General features: G+C 42.5%; 1 protein-coding gene across 2 annotated transcripts in view; it reads right to left on the bottom strand.

Moving 5' to 3' along the window:
* col5a1 (procollagen, type V, alpha 1) overlaps positions 1-17,973 on the bottom strand; it is a 146,543-nt gene that overhangs the window by 46,504 nt on the left and 82,066 nt on the right. For both annotated transcript variants that reach the window (XM_084047612.1, XM_084047613.1), the window contains exons 13-27: positions 13,650-13,742; positions 12,850-12,906; positions 12,108-12,161; positions 11,448-11,501; positions 10,290-10,343; positions 9,871-9,924; positions 9,533-9,586; positions 8,711-8,755; positions 7,492-7,545; positions 6,555-6,599; positions 4,908-4,961; positions 4,740-4,784; positions 3,905-3,958; positions 1,334-1,378; positions 734-787 (exon numbers count right to left, since the gene is read on the bottom strand). In XM_084047612.1, coding sequence (XP_083903738.1) covers positions 734-787; positions 1,334-1,378; positions 3,905-3,958; positions 4,740-4,784; positions 4,908-4,961; positions 6,555-6,599; positions 7,492-7,545; positions 8,711-8,755; positions 9,533-9,586; positions 9,871-9,924; positions 10,290-10,343; positions 11,448-11,501; positions 12,108-12,161; positions 12,850-12,906; positions 13,650-13,742 — 816 coding nt within the window. The remainder of the gene's footprint in view (positions 1-733; positions 788-1,333; positions 1,379-3,904; positions 3,959-4,739; positions 4,785-4,907; positions 4,962-6,554; positions 6,600-7,491; positions 7,546-8,710; positions 8,756-9,532; positions 9,587-9,870; positions 9,925-10,289; positions 10,344-11,447; positions 11,502-12,107; positions 12,162-12,849; positions 12,907-13,649; positions 13,743-17,973) is intronic.

Genomic DNA, 17,973 nt, shown 5'->3' with positions numbered 1-17,973 from the left:
GCGCCACAAGGGCCGTTTGATGCAAATTCTTTTGTCTGGGTTCTGTATCAGTTGGTAATGACTCCAGAGATCAAAGATTAACGTCCTAAATGGCTCAAGGAGACATTAGGACTAATCTACCACCGTGTTTCCAAGCACAGAGTAATCTTAACGCAGGCCTCTTATGAGCTACGCTATGAGCAATACAAGTTAATTGCTGTTCTGATGACTTTTCCTAATCTTTGTGAATGCTGTTGCTGATGATTTAAAACCATGTTAATAGTTAATAGTACAGACACATTGCCAAGCAGACTTGTTTGCCTTTTCTATGGCACATTGGGCTCATATAAGTCCCAATATTTCAGATCTTTATGAACTTAAATGCTCGCAGTGGTGGAAAGTAACTAAGTACATTAACTTAAGTACTGTACTTCAGTACAATTTTGAGGTATTTGTACTTTACTCGAGCATTTCCAATTTCCAATACTTTTACTTCTACTCCACTACATCTCGGATCCAAATATTGTACTTTTACGCCACTACAATTATTTGAAAACCTTAGTTACTAGTTACTAGTTTTATCACAAAACACACTGTTTTCTGTGTTCTGTGGATCATGAGCCTTTTCAGCAGTGGTTTAAACAGATCATGAGCAACAATTACATAATAACGCATGTTAATTGCAAATGCACCACCCGGGAAGGGTATTGAAATGATGAAAAACGCCAAAGGGCTGAGGAGAAAATTAACTCACCTTCACGCCTCTGGGCCCGGGATAACCGATGGGTCCTTGAGGGCCAGCAGGTCCCTACAGAGAGATGAATGGTTGGTGAGAGCTTGTTACAAGCGAGCGCGCACACACACACACACACACACACACACACACACACACACACACACACACACACACACACACACACACACACACACACACACACACACACACACACACACACACACACACACACACACACACTATCGCAAACACTCACGCACACGGCAAATAAAAATAAAAAACCTCATTTACATTCATGTAAGATGTATTATGGAAATACGTGTCAGCCGCAGGAGAAAACCAACCGAGGGAGGGAGATGGTTGGGAAGAGAACAGGAGAAATTCTATCTATGTGCACAGCATGCAAATGAAGCAACATAGTTAACATCTAAAAACCTTATTTTATAATTGGTCGCGTGCCGGTGTCACGTGCCCGAAAATAGCCGATCTACAAGGTCACAACGGTGTCACATTGCGTCAGCTTGTAAAATCTGCTAATTTCGGGCGGAATAGATTAGGCGTGAAAAACTCAAATGAACGTGTTTTCAAGACAAAATGAGGTGTTGATGGGAAACTCACCAAGTGGCCTTTGTCGCCATTAGGTCCTTCCTTTCCGGGGTGACCCTGGGAATTATTAAGAAGAAACATTAATTGCGTCTCACGCCAGGATAATTACAGTCATAAATACTACACTATTACACACTGCCTATTACTGAGGGATTAAGTTGTAAAATTTACTGGAGAGAAGTAACGCTGCATGGGCAAAAGGCCCATTTGGAATAGCAGCCTTCACACCGTTCAATCACTGCATCAATTAACCCATTCAATCCGGGGACGCATCTGTGTCATTTTAAGATTTCTTTGGCTATTCAAAAATAGGAGATGTACAAGCTCTATGAGCCTGTAGATGTACTATTTTTTTAAAATCTTGTTTTTTTTTTGTTGTTGCTAATATTTGAATCTATATTCTTTTAAAGCAAACATTTTAACTTAAATCTTTGCTTCTCGGTGGGGTCCCTAGAACTACCGTAAATATTTTGAGATCTGCGGCCAAATACATATCATTGCTATATAAGTGGTGCTCCAGCTTTTTCCATGTCAAGGACCCCCAAAATTATATGTATTCGGCCGCGGACCCCCATCTCAAAATATTTTGTTCCAGGGACCCCCCAGAAGCAAATATTGGAGTTAAAAATGTTCACTTTAAAAATAAATATTCAAATATTTGCACAAACTTTTTTCAAAAATAGCAGATCTACAAGCTCATAGCACGGCACTCGGTGCCACGCTATGAGCTTGTAGATCTGATATTTTTGAAAATCCAAAGAAATCTAAGATGACACAGATGTGCATTTTCCCGGTCTTAATGGATTAATCACAGTAATATAGAAGTACTGAAGGCTATTACTTGGCTTTTTAAAGCCCAGACCTGTCTGTCGTCGTGGCGTTCACGGTACGGTGCACACATGCATGCACGTGCGCGCACACACACACACGCACGCATAAAGACAGTCATGCACTCCCACAGACAAAATATGCATAATGCAAGAGGACAAAACTAGGCACATCTAAACAGTACAAATTACACTCAGTGCAAAACACGCATCTAAAATTGGATATCCAGTAAAAAAAGAAAAGAATAGTTAAGGTAAATTGATTGTATTCTCTCTTGAGAGAGGAGACAGAATGTAAGAATATTAACCCATTAAGACCTGAAGCCGCGTCTAAAAAAATTCAAAATCCTAAAAAAGAATCGGAAAAAAATAAAAAAAAAACTATTTTCACGATTTTTCAAAAATAGCAGATCTACAAGCTCGTAGCGCGGCACTCGGTGCCGCGCTATGAGCTTGTAGATCTGCTATTTTTGAATAGCCAAAGAAATCTAAAGTGACACAGATGCGTTACAGGTCTTAATGGGTTAATGTCAACGGAAGATGGAACAATGGATGAATAAATAATGTAATATGAGGAAAAGATTGTATACAGTAAATGGATGAGTATACTGTACCATAAGAAAAAAATAAGATCGTGTACGGTAAATGTACAGTAGTTGAGATGTTTCTAAAGGGATTTTGGAATTACATAATTTACATAATCATAGACTTATCCAGTGTGAACTCTGACCTTATAGACCCCTTAACAGACGACGTCACACTGGCTGCACGCAGCCAGTATGCGCGCAACGAAACCCATTATATCAGGTCTCGTTAGGACGCGTCTCACTAGCCAACACACACAAGAGGGGGTTGGGGTGTGCTGAAACCAGTGCACCCCGAAACAGGTTGGGAATTGATTGCGTGAAACAATCACCTGTGCGTCCAGGCTCAATGTTAGTAAACAAATAATTGGTCTATAGGATGACTTCACCCATTTCAACCTATCTTCATATAATTGGTCCTCACTAATACTCATGATAAAATGGTAAAAAAAAAAAAGAATCCTTCTCGGTCTGTGTCTCAGAGGAGCGCTGTGGACAGTTCAGAAACACACCTACCAGTGACATCATCACTGTTTTCCCAACCTTTTTTTCAAGCAAGATTTCAAAATGTTTATTTTTATTTACGGGAGAACAATGGCTTCCATTATAGCATGCTAACTTTCCAGGAACAAAAAACCCTGCATTTTCTATTGGCTTGGATTCCCCATCGATGATGTCACCGGGAGGCGGGTTTCTCCTCTGAGACACAGACCGATTAGACTAAAATGGTAATATATAATGGCACAGCATATAATGAGCATTAGTGAGGACCAATTACATGAAGATAGGTTGAAAATGGGTGAAGTCGTCCTTTAAGTTACTCATCTGAACCCCCCCTCCCCCATCTCTTTCCAAAGATGGAATGGAACCAAATGGACCCGTAAGGGTCCATTTGGTTCCATCTGTACACTCTTCAGAGTTAAATTAACACTACAGCTTTTGCTGTGTAAGTGTGTGTGTGTGTGTGTGTGTGTGTGTGTGTGTGTGTGTGTGTGTGTGTGTGTGTGTGTGTGTGTGTGTGTGTGTGTGTGTGTGTGTGTGTGTGTGTGTGTGTGTGTGTGTGTGTGTGTGTGTGTGTGTGTGTGTGTGTGTGTGTGTGTGTGTGTGTGTGTGCGTGCGTGCGTGTGTGTGTGTGCGCGTGCGTGTGTGATTCCAGGGCCTCAAACACTCACCGGGGGGCCGTCAGCTCCTGGCATGCCTGGCAGGCCTGGTTTTCCAGTAGGTCCCTGACGGAAAGAAGAGAAAAGAAGATGAGATGTTATTCAGACTCAAGAGTATCTACTGTAAAGTAGAACCAAGAAACACACAGCCAATTCAAAGAGAATTGTCTGACTGGGGCATCCCGCCATCCAGTGTAATTGGCATCTCGTCCTTGGTCTCACTGATTGAATCTTTCAATTCTGGCTACTTGGTTTCACCAGAACAACGGGCGGTAGCCATGGTACTGTGGACTGGATAATTAATTTCTCAAAATGTGTGCAGAACTAAATTGTATGAAATTGATAAACCACTACAGTAAGAGAAATGTTACACATGGACAAATGATTTAGACGTGAAAGTCTACAGAAACGGGGAGATGTGGGCGGAAACTTTTGCACAAGAAGAAGGAAGTGGTTCTCCATGGCAATGGAGCTTACTTCGTCTTCCTAAACGATCAGAGAACGTGACATTTTATGACACCATTTTTTCAGAGTTACACGACACCCTCTGCGAAGGTCCTCAGTGACACATTTTTGTCGTCACTTTTGTCACGCGACACGCCGTTTAACACTTGTCACGCAAAGCGTAATCTGACCTTCCATAAGTGAGACATGTTTACACAAGTTAAGAGGGTCTTACTGTAACTGAAGCAAACATGCATTTTTACACTTGCAAAATGTTGCCACTTGCTAGTGAGGTCACTGGCAGAGGTACTGTATCTCATCATAGATTATATTATAGTCGTGATGTAAGTCAGTGGTTCCCAAACTTTTTAGCTCAAGACCCAAAAGTGATCAAGACCCTCACCTTCTCTCCTGGGGGTCCGATGGCTCCCTGGGGCCCTGGAAGACCCTGTTGAGAAAACACAGCAGTGATCATGAGCATGAGCACCATATGGTCTCTTCTTTAGAATGACGGGCGAATAGGTGCAAACCATGACCAACAATAAAGACATTGTTAAAAAACAATACTGACCTGTGTGCCAGGGTTTCCTTGCTGTCCAGGAGGGCCTGGCTCTCCCTGAGGTCCCTGTGTAAAAAATAAAATATTGATTTTTAGAAATAGGTCATTTGCATTAATGTATGTAGTAGTACTGCACACATTCCCAGAGGGTTTGTGTGACAAACATGACATTCATTACACAATAAGATGACATTGATTTGTGGCTGAATTAATCAATTAGTTAATTAGTCTTAGGGCTTTAACCACTTAAGCCCCATACAGTACTTAGCAGCTTGTAGGTCTGCTATTTTTGCTATAAAAGAAAACCGAAAATTCAAGAGATGACGAATACAAAAAATATAAACAATATTTTCAACAATTTGCCCAAAATAGCCATGGCAGGGTTAATGTGATTAAAAAAAGATAAATTAAAGTGTCTTTCACACCAAGTCCAGTTTTTAACACATACATAAAAAACGGACGACAATCTGGGTAGGTGTGCAAGAGGTCATAAAAACGTGTTTTTTCATTGTCATGTTTCTGTTTCGTGCAAAGAAATCTGACTCTATGTGCAAGGGGCTTACCCGAGGCTGCGGTAGACCCGAGCCAGTAGAACTACATTAGTCCCTACTTCCTACCTTCAGGACAGGCCATAACTTTAAACTAACATCACTGTATAGCCTTATTTGGCTGGGAGTTGAGAACACACACGCACACACACCCACACACACACAAACACACACACACACACACACTCACGCACGCACGCACACACACCCCCCCACACACACACACACGTACGTACCCACAACCATGCACACAGCACACACATGTACCCACAACCATCCTCCGTCTCACACTTACTTTCCTAATGAAAGAAACTGCTGAACCTCAAACCCAGAAGAAACGCCTCGCCTCTCAGATAATTGACAATCAATTATGTTCTTTCAGTCCAAGAGTCTGGGAAAGATGCGGATCTTCCATCTCTCTCTAATTGGAGCATTCCCAATAGACAGGCTGCTCTGGCCAGGCATTCTCTCATTATGGCCCAGCACTCCCACAAATGGACCTGGAATAATACATCCAGTCATGGTGGACTCCTAAAATGAGCCTCTATACAGCTAGTCTATTCTTCATTAGCTGCACTGTCTTCTGAGTGCAACAGTGTGTGTGTGTGTGTGTGTGTGTGTGTGTGTGTGTGTGTGTGTGTGTGTGTGTGTGTGTGTGTGTGTGTGTGTGCGCGTGTGTGTGCATGTGGGCGGAAGAGAATGAGAGTTTAAGAAACGGTCCTGTGTACTGGATAGTGAAACAGAGACTAAATAGACGGGGTGTGTGTGTGTGTGTGTGTGTGTGTGTGTGTGTGTGTGTGTGTGTGTGTGTGTGTGTGTGTGAAACCAAGAGAGAGATAGCGACTTCAAGAAACAGTTCTGTGTATTAGAGAGTGAAATAGAGACAAATTTAAGCCTGCGTGTGCGTGTGCCTGTGCACTTGTGTGTGTGTGTGTGTGTGTGTGTGTGTGTGTGTGTGTGTGTGTGTGTGTGTGTGTGTGTGTGACTGGGGAGTGTGCATCAATGCGTAGAATTCGGAGCCCATCTTTATGCCTTCTCTTCCCCTGATGTCTTTGTATTAAAAGTGGTGCCGCCCCGCATTGTATTCACACACAATTCCAACCGTACTTACGATGTTTCCTTTGGGTCCGGGGTGGCCATCCATCCCGGTAACACCCTAACACAGAGGACATAAATAAAGCAGTCAGCAGGTACACAGCACTACAGCACACAGAGGAGGAGTAGAACAGAGATGAAACTGCACCGTTGCCGGTCTGCTGGGTACAACTACTACTCTACATCAACAACTACATTTCAGTTCAGGCTGGCTTATTGGCTTATCTGTCAAAACCCGTACTGCCAAAGCAGTTACAATCATATTTAGGTAGAACAGTGGTTCGCAAACTTTTGAAAACTTTAGTTACTAGTTACTTTGTAGATTTTGATTATCATTACAAAACATACATTAACCACTTCGACCCTACTTTTCGGCCATTTGAAAATAGCCTATCTACAAGCTCACAATGCGTCGCGATGCGACGCATTGTGAGCTTGTAGATCTGCTATTTTCAAATGAGTTTTATACATTTGAAAACTTATGAAATGGGACATTCTGCATAATGACTACTTTCTACTTTTAGTACATTTTGATACCAATACTTTTGTACTTTTACTCAAGTACATTTTTTATTCCGGACTTTTACTTAAAGTAAAGTACTTTAACATTGCAGAATTGTTACTTAAGTAAAACATTTGAGTACTCTTTCCACCACTGGTCAAACCCCATACTGCCAAAGCAGATACAATCACATTTAGGTAGAACAGTGGGTTCGCAACCTTTTTTCTGGATACATGGCCCACTTGTCGAAAGCGTTGCCTTTTCAGAGCATGTTTATTTTAATGATCAATCAATCGATTGGGCTCCGGCTTGGATCAGAGGAACATGGCACTAGTCGCGATATCCTCACAGTCCACAGGTTGAGAACCACTGAGCTAAAATGAACGTTGTCCACGTAAAGACTATGAACCTAGTATGGAAGCAGACCGTGTAGAGGAGCATGTGTACTCACAGGAGGTCCGGGGGGTCCCTGAGGACCCTTTGGTCCCAGCAAACCACGGGGTCCCTGAGAAAACAAGAGGATGAGGATTCAGAATGGCATCAGAGAGAGGTCACAATTCACTAAGTATGGAACATTTAGCAAGTTTAAGGATCATATCTGTGGAACCAAGCTGACTTATAAAATGTCCATGAGGATATGTCACATTATCCAAATAGGAACACGTGCTAAACACTTGTAGCACTTGCGGCTCTGCCTATCAAAGACCACCTCGGTGCTTCCTGAATGACGACTGACTGTGATGTATTGTCCTGAATGTAAGACTCCAAACAGCACACCCTAGTGGACAAACTTAACTACTGCACTAAATCATTTGAGAGGTTAGGAAGTTGTTAGAACAAGCTTGATGTGGGCTGCGCACATTTTCCACTTCCAAGTCAGTGTTTTTTCCCCTTCTTTTTTTTTTTTACAAATACTGCACTAAATTCAGATTCATACTTACTTGCGTAATGTGTTGTGCACCGAAAATAACCAACCTACAACGCGTCACAGCGTGACGCATTGTGAGCTTGTAGATCGGTTATTTTCAATCCGCGACACAATCTGCGACACGACGCACAGCCAAGTATAAATCAGCACAAGTCAGATCCTCAACACAGTCCTTAATGATCTGTATTGAGCTGCCTGTGACACGATGGTGGTGACATAATAAGAATCATTGGGAGAACGCTGCAAATTACTTTCTGCAATCAAGGCCTCGACACCGAGAACGGAGGGGAGTTAACAGGCTCTCTCAGAGTGTGTGTGTGTGTGTGTGTTGTGAAGAATGGAGGGAACCAGGCTCTCTCAGAGTGTGTGTGTGATGTGAAGAATGGAGGGAACCAGGCTCTCTCAGAGTGTGTGTGTGTGTGTTGTGAAGAATGGAGGGAACCAGGTTCTCTCAGAGTGTGTGTGTGATGTGAAGAATGGAGGGAACCAGGCTCTCTCAGAGTGTGTGTGTGATGTGAAGAATGGAGGGAACCAGGCTCTCTCAGAGTGTGTGTGTGATGTGAAGAATGGAGGGAACCAGGCTCTCTCAGAGTGTGAGTGTGATGTGAAGAATGGAGGGAACCAGGCTCTCTCAGAGTGTGTGTGTGATGTGAAGAATGGAGGGAACCAGGCTCTCTCAGACACAGTGTGTATGTGATGTGGAGAATGGAGGGAACGTGTAATGTGGAGTGCGATCACTCACCGGCTCACCGGGCAGTCCCCTGGGTCCGATCTCTCCATCGTCTCCCTGGGAGACGGGGGAGACAGGAGGAGAGAATGGGTCAGAATGGAAGCATAGATTGGAGGAGCACATGAATGACAATGGAGCAGGAGATTATAGTGCTGGAGGAGAAGAACAATGCGGCCAGGAGCGAGGGGTGGCAAGAGAGGAGAGAGGAGGATGGAATCACATCCATGAGGGCTAATGAGGATGAGTATAGGTTGCTTATAGTTGGGGGGGAGGGGAGGGGGTCTCATGTCATTGTTTTGAATATCTATTCAGTATTCAGTCATTGTTTTAAATGACTTGAGAGAGGAGAGAGAATGTCGAATATTAATGTCAACGGAAGATGGAACAATGGATGGATGAATAAATATGTAATATAAGGAAATGCTATCGTATATACTATAAGAAAAAACAAAATTGCGCACAGTAAATTTACAGTAGCTATTTATTAGATTGAGGATTCTGAATCTGTGATAAAAGCCTGATTTATACGTGCTGAAATCAGCCGACCAACAAGCTCACAAGTTGCGTTGTGAGCTTGTTGCTCGGCTGATTTTTTGGCACGGAACACCGGCGTACCTACGTTGAAGTGTAAAATTTGGCTTTAGTAATATTTGACCAAAGCCATTTCAAGGACGTTTTACAGCTCTACTGTAAAGTACGCATGTGTATAGTAGTATTGATGAGATAGCCTGCAAGGGAAAACAATCGAGGAAGATGAATGCTGTGGTACAACAACAGAAAAACAGCATTTGAGCGAGAGTAACGGTCAGAGAGAAGTTCAAACGCAGTACTCACTCTCTCTCCATCCTCTCCTGGGCCTCCGGGTGGTCCCGAGGGTCCTGAGTCTCCCTACATGAAGACAAACACAACACACACACACCCGTGAGGAAAGGTCAATGCAAACGCACACACACATGCCACGCTCACGTGCACACACGCCATATGGACGTACTGTATGCACGCGCGTGCAAACATACACACACACACACACACACACACACACACACACACACACACACACACACACACACACACACACACACACACACACACACACACACACACACACACACACACACACACACACACACACACACACACACACACACACACAGAAACAAAACAAGCCTTACTCTGTGTCCCTTTTCACCTGGAAGCCCGGCTAGCCCATCAAAGCCTCGGTCTCCCTGGCAACGAGAGAAAACAATGGTTAGAGCTCAATATTTCAGGCAAATGGTGTGATGGTGAAATATGCTGCAATATATTGTAATAAGATGTAGTTCAGTGGTTCTCAAATATTTTCCTGCACAAGCTTTTGTGCCAGGGACCCCCATAAAGAAGAATTTCTCAACATTTGTCAATATTCTTTAAAAGTAGCCTATCTACAAGCATACAACGTGTTGTGAGCTTGAGTCTGTTAAAATAGCCGATAGAAATGTGATGAAGCTTAAGCATTTTAAGTGTTCCACATTTTCCAGGGGGTCCCCAGACCACACCAGTGGTGTGTAGTTGAAAATGGCATGGGTGTGCAGGCCAGGGATCATCTACATACCTTAGTTCCAGTCTGGCCTGGCATGCCTCTAGCGCCATCAGCTCCTGCACGACCCTGCAAAACATAACATCAACGACAAAACATCACCAACACACGTAACCACATCGGAACAGTACAGTACAGTTGTGTTTCCCAGTATCGTGATATAGAGTATCGGTGCTCTTTCTGTTTTGAAGTGACAACATTCTTAATGTCATGACGTTACTGTTATGTCTGCAAGTGCATGTGGATAGATAGATGAATGAATGGATGAATGGATGAATGGATGGGTGGATGGATGGGTGGATGGATAGGTGGATGTATGGTTTTGTTTTGATTTGATTTGATTTGATTTGATTTGACTTTACTGTTACTGTTACCTTGGGGAAACTCCAGTTGCAATGTAAGTACCTTGGTACAGTGGCATGATTTTGTACCTAAAATGCATGTCTTTAAGTGTGTGTGTGAGAGTGCGTGCGTGCGTGCGTGCGCGTACGTGCGTGTGTGTGTGTGTGTGTGTGTACGTGTGCGTGCGTTTGTGTGCGTTCGTGCGTCACATTTACCCAACCTAACTATTAGGAGCAGTGGCCGCTGTTATTATACAGTATACAGTATATAAGGGGTTGTGTGTCTTGCTCAGGGACCCTTCGACACATATATTGAGGTGGATCGGGGTGTGAACCCGGGACCTTCTGACTCCCAGAAGTGCTGTACTTCTACTACACTACACTATACCACTACACTATACTGTATATTATCTTAACATTCTTATATTATACCATTATATACTGCATACACATTATTGTTATATGTGCTTCTAGGGTTATTGTTACTACTTGCACTGTATCTCTTTCTGTCTCTCCTCTGACTCTCGCTCTCTCTCTCTTCTTTCCCCCGACACGGTCGAGGCAGAAGGCCGCCACCCTAGAGCCTAGGGTCTGCCTGACGTTTCTTCCAGTTAAGAGGGAGTTTTTCGTTGCCACTGTCGCAAAATTGCTTGCTCAGGGTGGGATGTCGGGTCTCTTCTCTACATGTAAAGTGTCTTGAGACAACTTGTTGTGATTTGACACTTTAATAAAATTGAATTGAATTGAATTGAACAGACGGCCTCTCTATCGACTCAGCTATAATGGACCAACACCTTTTGGTGTTGTCACTACGGCAGGGCGACATGCTTACCCTTCTGCCAGGCTTTCCAGAAGGACCAGACGATCCCATTGGTCCACGAGGTCCCTGAAACAAACATGAACAAAAGAACAAAATGAGGTCATGTTATTGAACATGTTGCTTTGTCTCTTATATCAGTGGTTCTCAAACTTTTTCATGTCAAGGACCCCCAAATTGACACTTATTAGCCTGTGGACCCCCATTTGAAAAGATATGCCAAGGACCCCCATAAGAGAAGATTTTTACGGCTCTAGCAGTGATTCTCAACTATTTTAATTTCATGGACCCCCAGTTTGACATGAATTAGGGCTACGGACCCCCATTTAAATGGCATTTCTATCTATTGGACCCCAATTTGTATCGTAAAATCTATGTTAATTTAACTCTGAGAGTGTACAAATGGAACCAAATGGACCCTAACGGGTCCATTTGGTTCCATTTGTACACTCTCAGAGTTACAGACCCATAAGGGTCCATTCCTAACTATCCATCATTTAGCTGGGTACCCCCTGGAACTCCCTCAAGGACCCCTGGGGGTCCCCGGACCCCACTTTGAGAACCACTGTCTTATATGATGTGAGAGAGATATCAAAGCGGGACAGAGACCTGTATCCTGTATAGATGGAGTTAGCCTGGTGAAGGTAGAGTTAGTACCGGCATTGCTTCACTTACCTGAGGTCCACCCTCTCCAGACTCTCCCTTCAGACCGGATGTACCAGGATTTCCCTGAAAAAAGAACACATCTTCATTACTCACTAGTTCAGAGCCACTAGAACAGTAACTTGGGCTTTATGTCAACATTATGGATATTGAACATGTAGTATAGATATTGTCTGGGATTTTGGAAATCCTAATATTGTGTCCTTGTTTTTTGCACATAGCGAAAATAGCTGATCTATAAGCTCACGACGTGTCGTGAGCTTATGCAGTAGATCTGTTGTTTTTGCTATGTTTGAAAAGTCTTGAAGAATTGATCTCACCTCCACGATAAAAAAAATGATCATCACAAATCAATACTGAGGTTTGTGGTAAAAAATATAGTGATATTTTATTTTGTCTATGTTCACTCATTCAGTTAAACCTTTATTTATTTATCGAAAGGCACTGAGGTTACCCTCATTTACAGTGACGTCGAGCGAATACAAATAAAAACAACATAGACAGGAAGACAATAACTAGACCTAGACCTAGATACTAAAATATATAAAAAATGAAATCCTAAGTACACACAAACGAGTCATTAGATCTTGTACAGCCGTCATTTTTCATCATCTCAGACAGAGATCACCCAGCCCCACCTGCCAGTGCTGTCATATCTAATATTTTGCAGAGCAAAACTATCCTTTGATAAAGCGTCAGAGAAATATAAAGTGTATTAGCTGGGTGCAGCTGAAGTGCTGTACTGTACACATACCAGGGGTCCTGGTCTCCCAGTCAAACCCATTGGTCCTGTAGGGCCACGCATAGCCAACTGCAAGAAAAAAAAAAGGAGAGGAATGTTAAACGATACACACAATCACATTGTTTTATGTGAAATGTGTCAGTGTTGTGCAACGGTGTGTCAGAGAGTGAGTGTGTTCACAGATGAACACACACACACACACACACACACATAGGGTGGGTGGGTGGGGAACATGTGTACTGTTACATGCACAAATTTATTTAAAGCAGCGGTTCCCAAGCTTTGCTGGATCAGGGCCCGATTTAAAATCTCAATCTCAAGAGACCGTCCCCTCTGACCACTTAACACGGCATGGCTGCCAAATGGCTGCCTGTGTTAAGTGGTCAGAGAGCAAGTTTCTTTTAATGATCAATTGATTGTGTTCTGGCTAGGATGGATCAATGAGAAATGTAAATATTAATGTAATGTTATCATTAAAACCGTAGTGTTTTGCCAGTTATTTGAGGGTCCGTCCCACTTGTAATATCCTCACGGCCAAATTGTTTGGGAACAGCTGATGTAAAGTTTATGTTTTTTTGTAAAAATGTTTATGATGTTGCTATGGTTCTGCGTGTGTGTACTGTACTGTACGTGTGTGTGCGTGTGCATTGACCTTTCCTCACGGGTGCGTGTGTTGTGTTGCACACATGTACAGTGTGTGCAGTATGTTTGTGATGTTTCCATGGTTATGTGTAGTGTAGTGTAGTGTAGTGTGGTGTAGTGTAGTGTAGTGGGGTGTAGTGTAGTGTAGTGTATGGTGTAACAAGTGTTACCCTGGCTTGCTGCATGATGGCTTGCATCTGGGCCTCCTGGGCGGACACCTGGGGTCCCTTCTGGCCAGAGTCAGCGCCAGAGCTGAACCGGAACTACAGTGCGATACAATATGAACGGGAAAAAATCATTAATCATTATTAAAATTAAAACAAACAAACTAAACATGTCCGAAAAGGAGTAGGAAGAAGAACAAACGTATCCATTTCTCCACTATTCAATTCCTCATCATCATTTGATGTCCATATTTGATACAATACAAATATACTAAAATAATGTAAATATAAACCAAATGTATCAACCAAAAAGAGAGAAAGTGAATATATTTTTTAAAACAATAATTAGTACAAACACCAGGTGTATGTTAATTTCCTTCAATAGAATAGAAACACTTTATTGATACCCCAGGGGGGAAATTGGAATCCACAGTTGCTCTCATCAGTAAAACATGAACACCAAAAGGCAATAAGCAATAACTATAAAATAAAAAGATTAGAATGAACTAGAATCAAAACAAATAAATGAATATTGTTGAGACTACGACTGTTAAAACTATATTGCACGTCAAATCAATTAATGCCCACTAAGCATAACAAGGTTTAATGGCCGCAGGCAGGAATGACCTCCTGTGCCGCTCAGCGGTGTATGTTGGCATAATGAGTTTCTCACTAAACGTGCACTTCAGTGTTTACAAAGGGGCCTGTGAGAGAAAGTGCATTAAATGTTATATTTAATGATTTAAAAAAACTAAACTGACAAACCTTGTGTGAACCTACTTATCTGTGTTAAAGTGCTAAACAAAACAACAAAAAAAACCTGACTAGCACAACTGTTGATGAATAGAAAAAAATACTTCTTTGTACATTATTTGAACATGTAAATACATCAACACACTTTGACTGGACCTACTGAAATTTTATGGCCACAGTTTAAAATAAGTCTGCTCGGGAGGCACCAATTGCAACTCTTTCACTCCAGTTATCATTTGTTACGTTGTATTCTTTAATAGATGCTTTATCATTCATTCATAGCATCATAGCGTCTCTGTCGGGTGGAAACCTCATTACGTCCCAAACTGTTATTTTTCAGGATTCAACTTCAAAAGCATCAAAAGTAGCGGATCTACAAGCTCGAAAGGCATCGCTTCACGCCGCGTTTCGAGCTTGTGGATCTGCTGCTTTTGATGCTTTTGTGTGACGCTGTAGTATGATCAAGTAGGCCCTTAATTTACGAAAAAATACAAAGGTTTGAATATGGAGATAGGAGGTTTCTGCCCAACAGCAACGATCTGCAAGCTATAGTTTCCTCTTGCAGTTTTATAAGCCGAATATTGTAGTCGGGTAAAGAGGGGGAACTTGGATTCAGCAATCAGAGAAAGGGGTACCATTACTGAAGCCAAAACAAAGTTACTACTACTGGACTAGTCCACAGGTCTTCAACGTTTTTCAGGCCAAGGACCCCCTAGCTGAGAGAGAGATGAAGCACCCCCTTTTTTACTTGGTCTGCTCTTTTTTCCCTCTACACCTATACCTCTTTGCCAAAAATAGCCGATCTAAAAGCTCACAACGCCTTGCAGCGCGAGGCGTTGTGAGCTTGTAGATCTGCTATTTTTGCCTATAGTTCTCCTCAGAAAAGGGATGCTAGGGTTCAAGTGGTTAATGTCAAAAAAGTAAAATAATTATATCACACAAAGATTTGGCGGCCCCCCTGTGGTAACTCTGAGGACCCCCTTAGGGGTCCCGTACCCCCTGTTGAAGACCCCTGGACTAGTTCATCACGGAGAGAGGGTGGGAGGCAGTGTCCTTCCTCCATGATGGCATGGAACTCTGACACTTCTGCAAGGGACTCCACCCCCACAACACCAGCCTTCCTAATCAGTTTGGTGAGTGTGTTGGCGTCCACTGCCTGCCTTCAGCCAGTTTTCATCCATGCAGGGGAAGCCAGGGAGCAGTGTGACACCCAGAGATGTACTGACTCAAACACCACCATGAGACCATGAGGCTTAGAACGCACACACACAGCAAGCAATGACATAAGGGATGCAACAGTTCATCGAACTAATCGATTTGATCGATCTTTTTTTTTTTTAAATAGAGAATGTTTTAAATCGATTTTTTTTTAGATAAAATAGAGATTTTTTTCCCCCAAAATATTTTCAAAAATACCAAAAGTATAAAATAGGGATTGGCTGGTCAATCAGACTAATTGATTTAGTTGAATTTTGATGATTTGTTGATAAATAAATCAATAAAAAACTGCTTCAAGATGATTAATTAATATAAAAGGGAATCAATAGAATAATCGCTCAGAATCGCTCAGAATCAATAGTTGCAGCCCTTACATGACATTACACAGAAGAAAGATCAAGGCTTGAGAAAGAAAACAAATCTCTGAATCAGAATGTTGACTTGGCAAAATAGAGTATTCTACATTGTTTTCCCTATTCGTATATATATAGCCTGCTTTGAGCGTGTGCAGCTGATGCTGAGCTGAAGGGTAGACGACCAGGCAGCATCAAGCAGCTCAGCCTACACAAGAGAATGTCTGCTCTACTGAGCAAAGAGGCTATGTGAACACTACTGGCATCTTGTGGCGGGTTACGGGTATTGCATGATGCATAAGAAACGTGCAAAAAAAAGTTCTGATGGTGCAACTTTTTGAGTTGTTTCCACCACCGCCAGGCATCTGGAGTTGAGTTACATCGTACACAGTACACAGCGCTCCAGAGGCTGACTGACTGTTGGTTCACAGATGCGTGACAACACAACAGGGAAATAGCGGTTAGGTTGGTTTCACCATCACAGAAAACATTGTAACCAAGGAGCAATAATACAAACAGTTGATTCATTGCATACAGACTACTGCGATGTGTCTGATCTTTATGCAGCAAACAGGCCTTAAAACAAACCGCCGTATTAATGTGAATCGTTTCACAAATGCCATGCACTTTTCAACCATGGTTCTTATTAAGATAGACCACCTATCGGATTCGGCAGACGGCTTTATTAGTCCTTGTCACACTATATTATGAAGAATGTTGGTCCCTCAATTTTACCGAGAGGTTTTCGTGAGCAGTATGCTCACGCTCAAACAAATCAAGGGGAAACAAAGTGTTCCCTTGATTTCTTTGAGCAGTATACTTTATCCTGACGGATAGTGTGCTTATCTGCCTTCAAAACCCTTTCAGATATATTTTCTCCTTCCATTTCACAGTTTGTTTTCCCTCCTCTTTTGTCTACTTCTCAGCTATAACAATCCTCTGTCTCAGGCCCTGCAGAACAGCAATGATGCGCTGCCAGTGCCAGCTGCAGAGACAGAACGAAAAGAAAACAAACTGATAAATCAAATCACATAGCTAGCCTCTCGGGATCCATGCCGTTCTTAACTAATGCAAGTCGAGATTACATCGAGTAACGCCAAGGAAATTTGAGACAAAACGAGATACGAGTAAGCGTCGAGCGATGAAGGAAATTGAGCGTATCGAGCGAAAACGCCAACACATGAATGGGGCTCGATTCAAATCGACAGTGAATTCTGAACGACTAACAGTACAAAAAAAGAAACGAAAACCCCTCTTCTGCTACTTGCTAGCAGCGGTGAAACAACAATGCATGTTTGTCATTATGGCTTTTTAAACCACATGAAACCTAGCATCGCTATTCTGGGAAATTCAGAATAAGGCGTGAAAATATTATGTGAAAATAACTGATCTGACAGTACCAGCTCATAAGGCATCGCGATCGTGTTGTGAGCTTGTAGATCGGCTGTTTTCCAAGAAGATGTTTTGGTGTAGAGGTAAAAAAAAAGGAGGCTGTTTAGTCCTTGGGGGACCCAGGTCAACAAAGTACATCCACCCAATAGGGGGCCAATTCAGGGTTTAAGTGGCTTTGGATCCGTTTTCAAGCGGTGCTTTTTTTTGCACATGATAGACGGATATTTTTGACAAAAAGATGTTGGTGTAGAGGGGAAAAAAAGGAGGGGGCCAAGACACCTGGGAGGGACCCCGGTCAAGGAAGTATATCGTCTCTGTCGGGGTGGAAACCTCATTATGTCCGAAACTGTTACCTTTCAGGATTCACATTAAAAAAATAGCAAAAGTAGCAGATCTGCAAGCTCAAAACGAGCTTGCAGATCTGCTACTTTTGATGCTTTCGTGTGACGCTGTAGTATGATCAAGTAGGGCTTAGAATATGGATATAGGAGGTTTCTGCCCAACAGCAACGATATACTGTAGGGTCGTGGTTAGGGATCAGGTTTTTTTTTTTTTTTTTTTTACACAGGATAGAGCAGCAGACACGCTGGAGTTCCTGTCCAGACAGAGCCTAA

The sequence above is a fragment of the Gymnoscopelus microlampas genome (assembly GCF_963454915.1).
Source record: "Gymnoscopelus microlampas genome assembly, chromosome: 21".
Lineage (NCBI taxonomy): Eukaryota > Metazoa > Chordata > Actinopteri > Myctophiformes > Myctophidae > Gymnoscopelus > Gymnoscopelus microlampas.
Note: the sequence above shows the minus strand (reverse complement) of the source record. Positions and strands in the feature narration are given on the sequence as shown.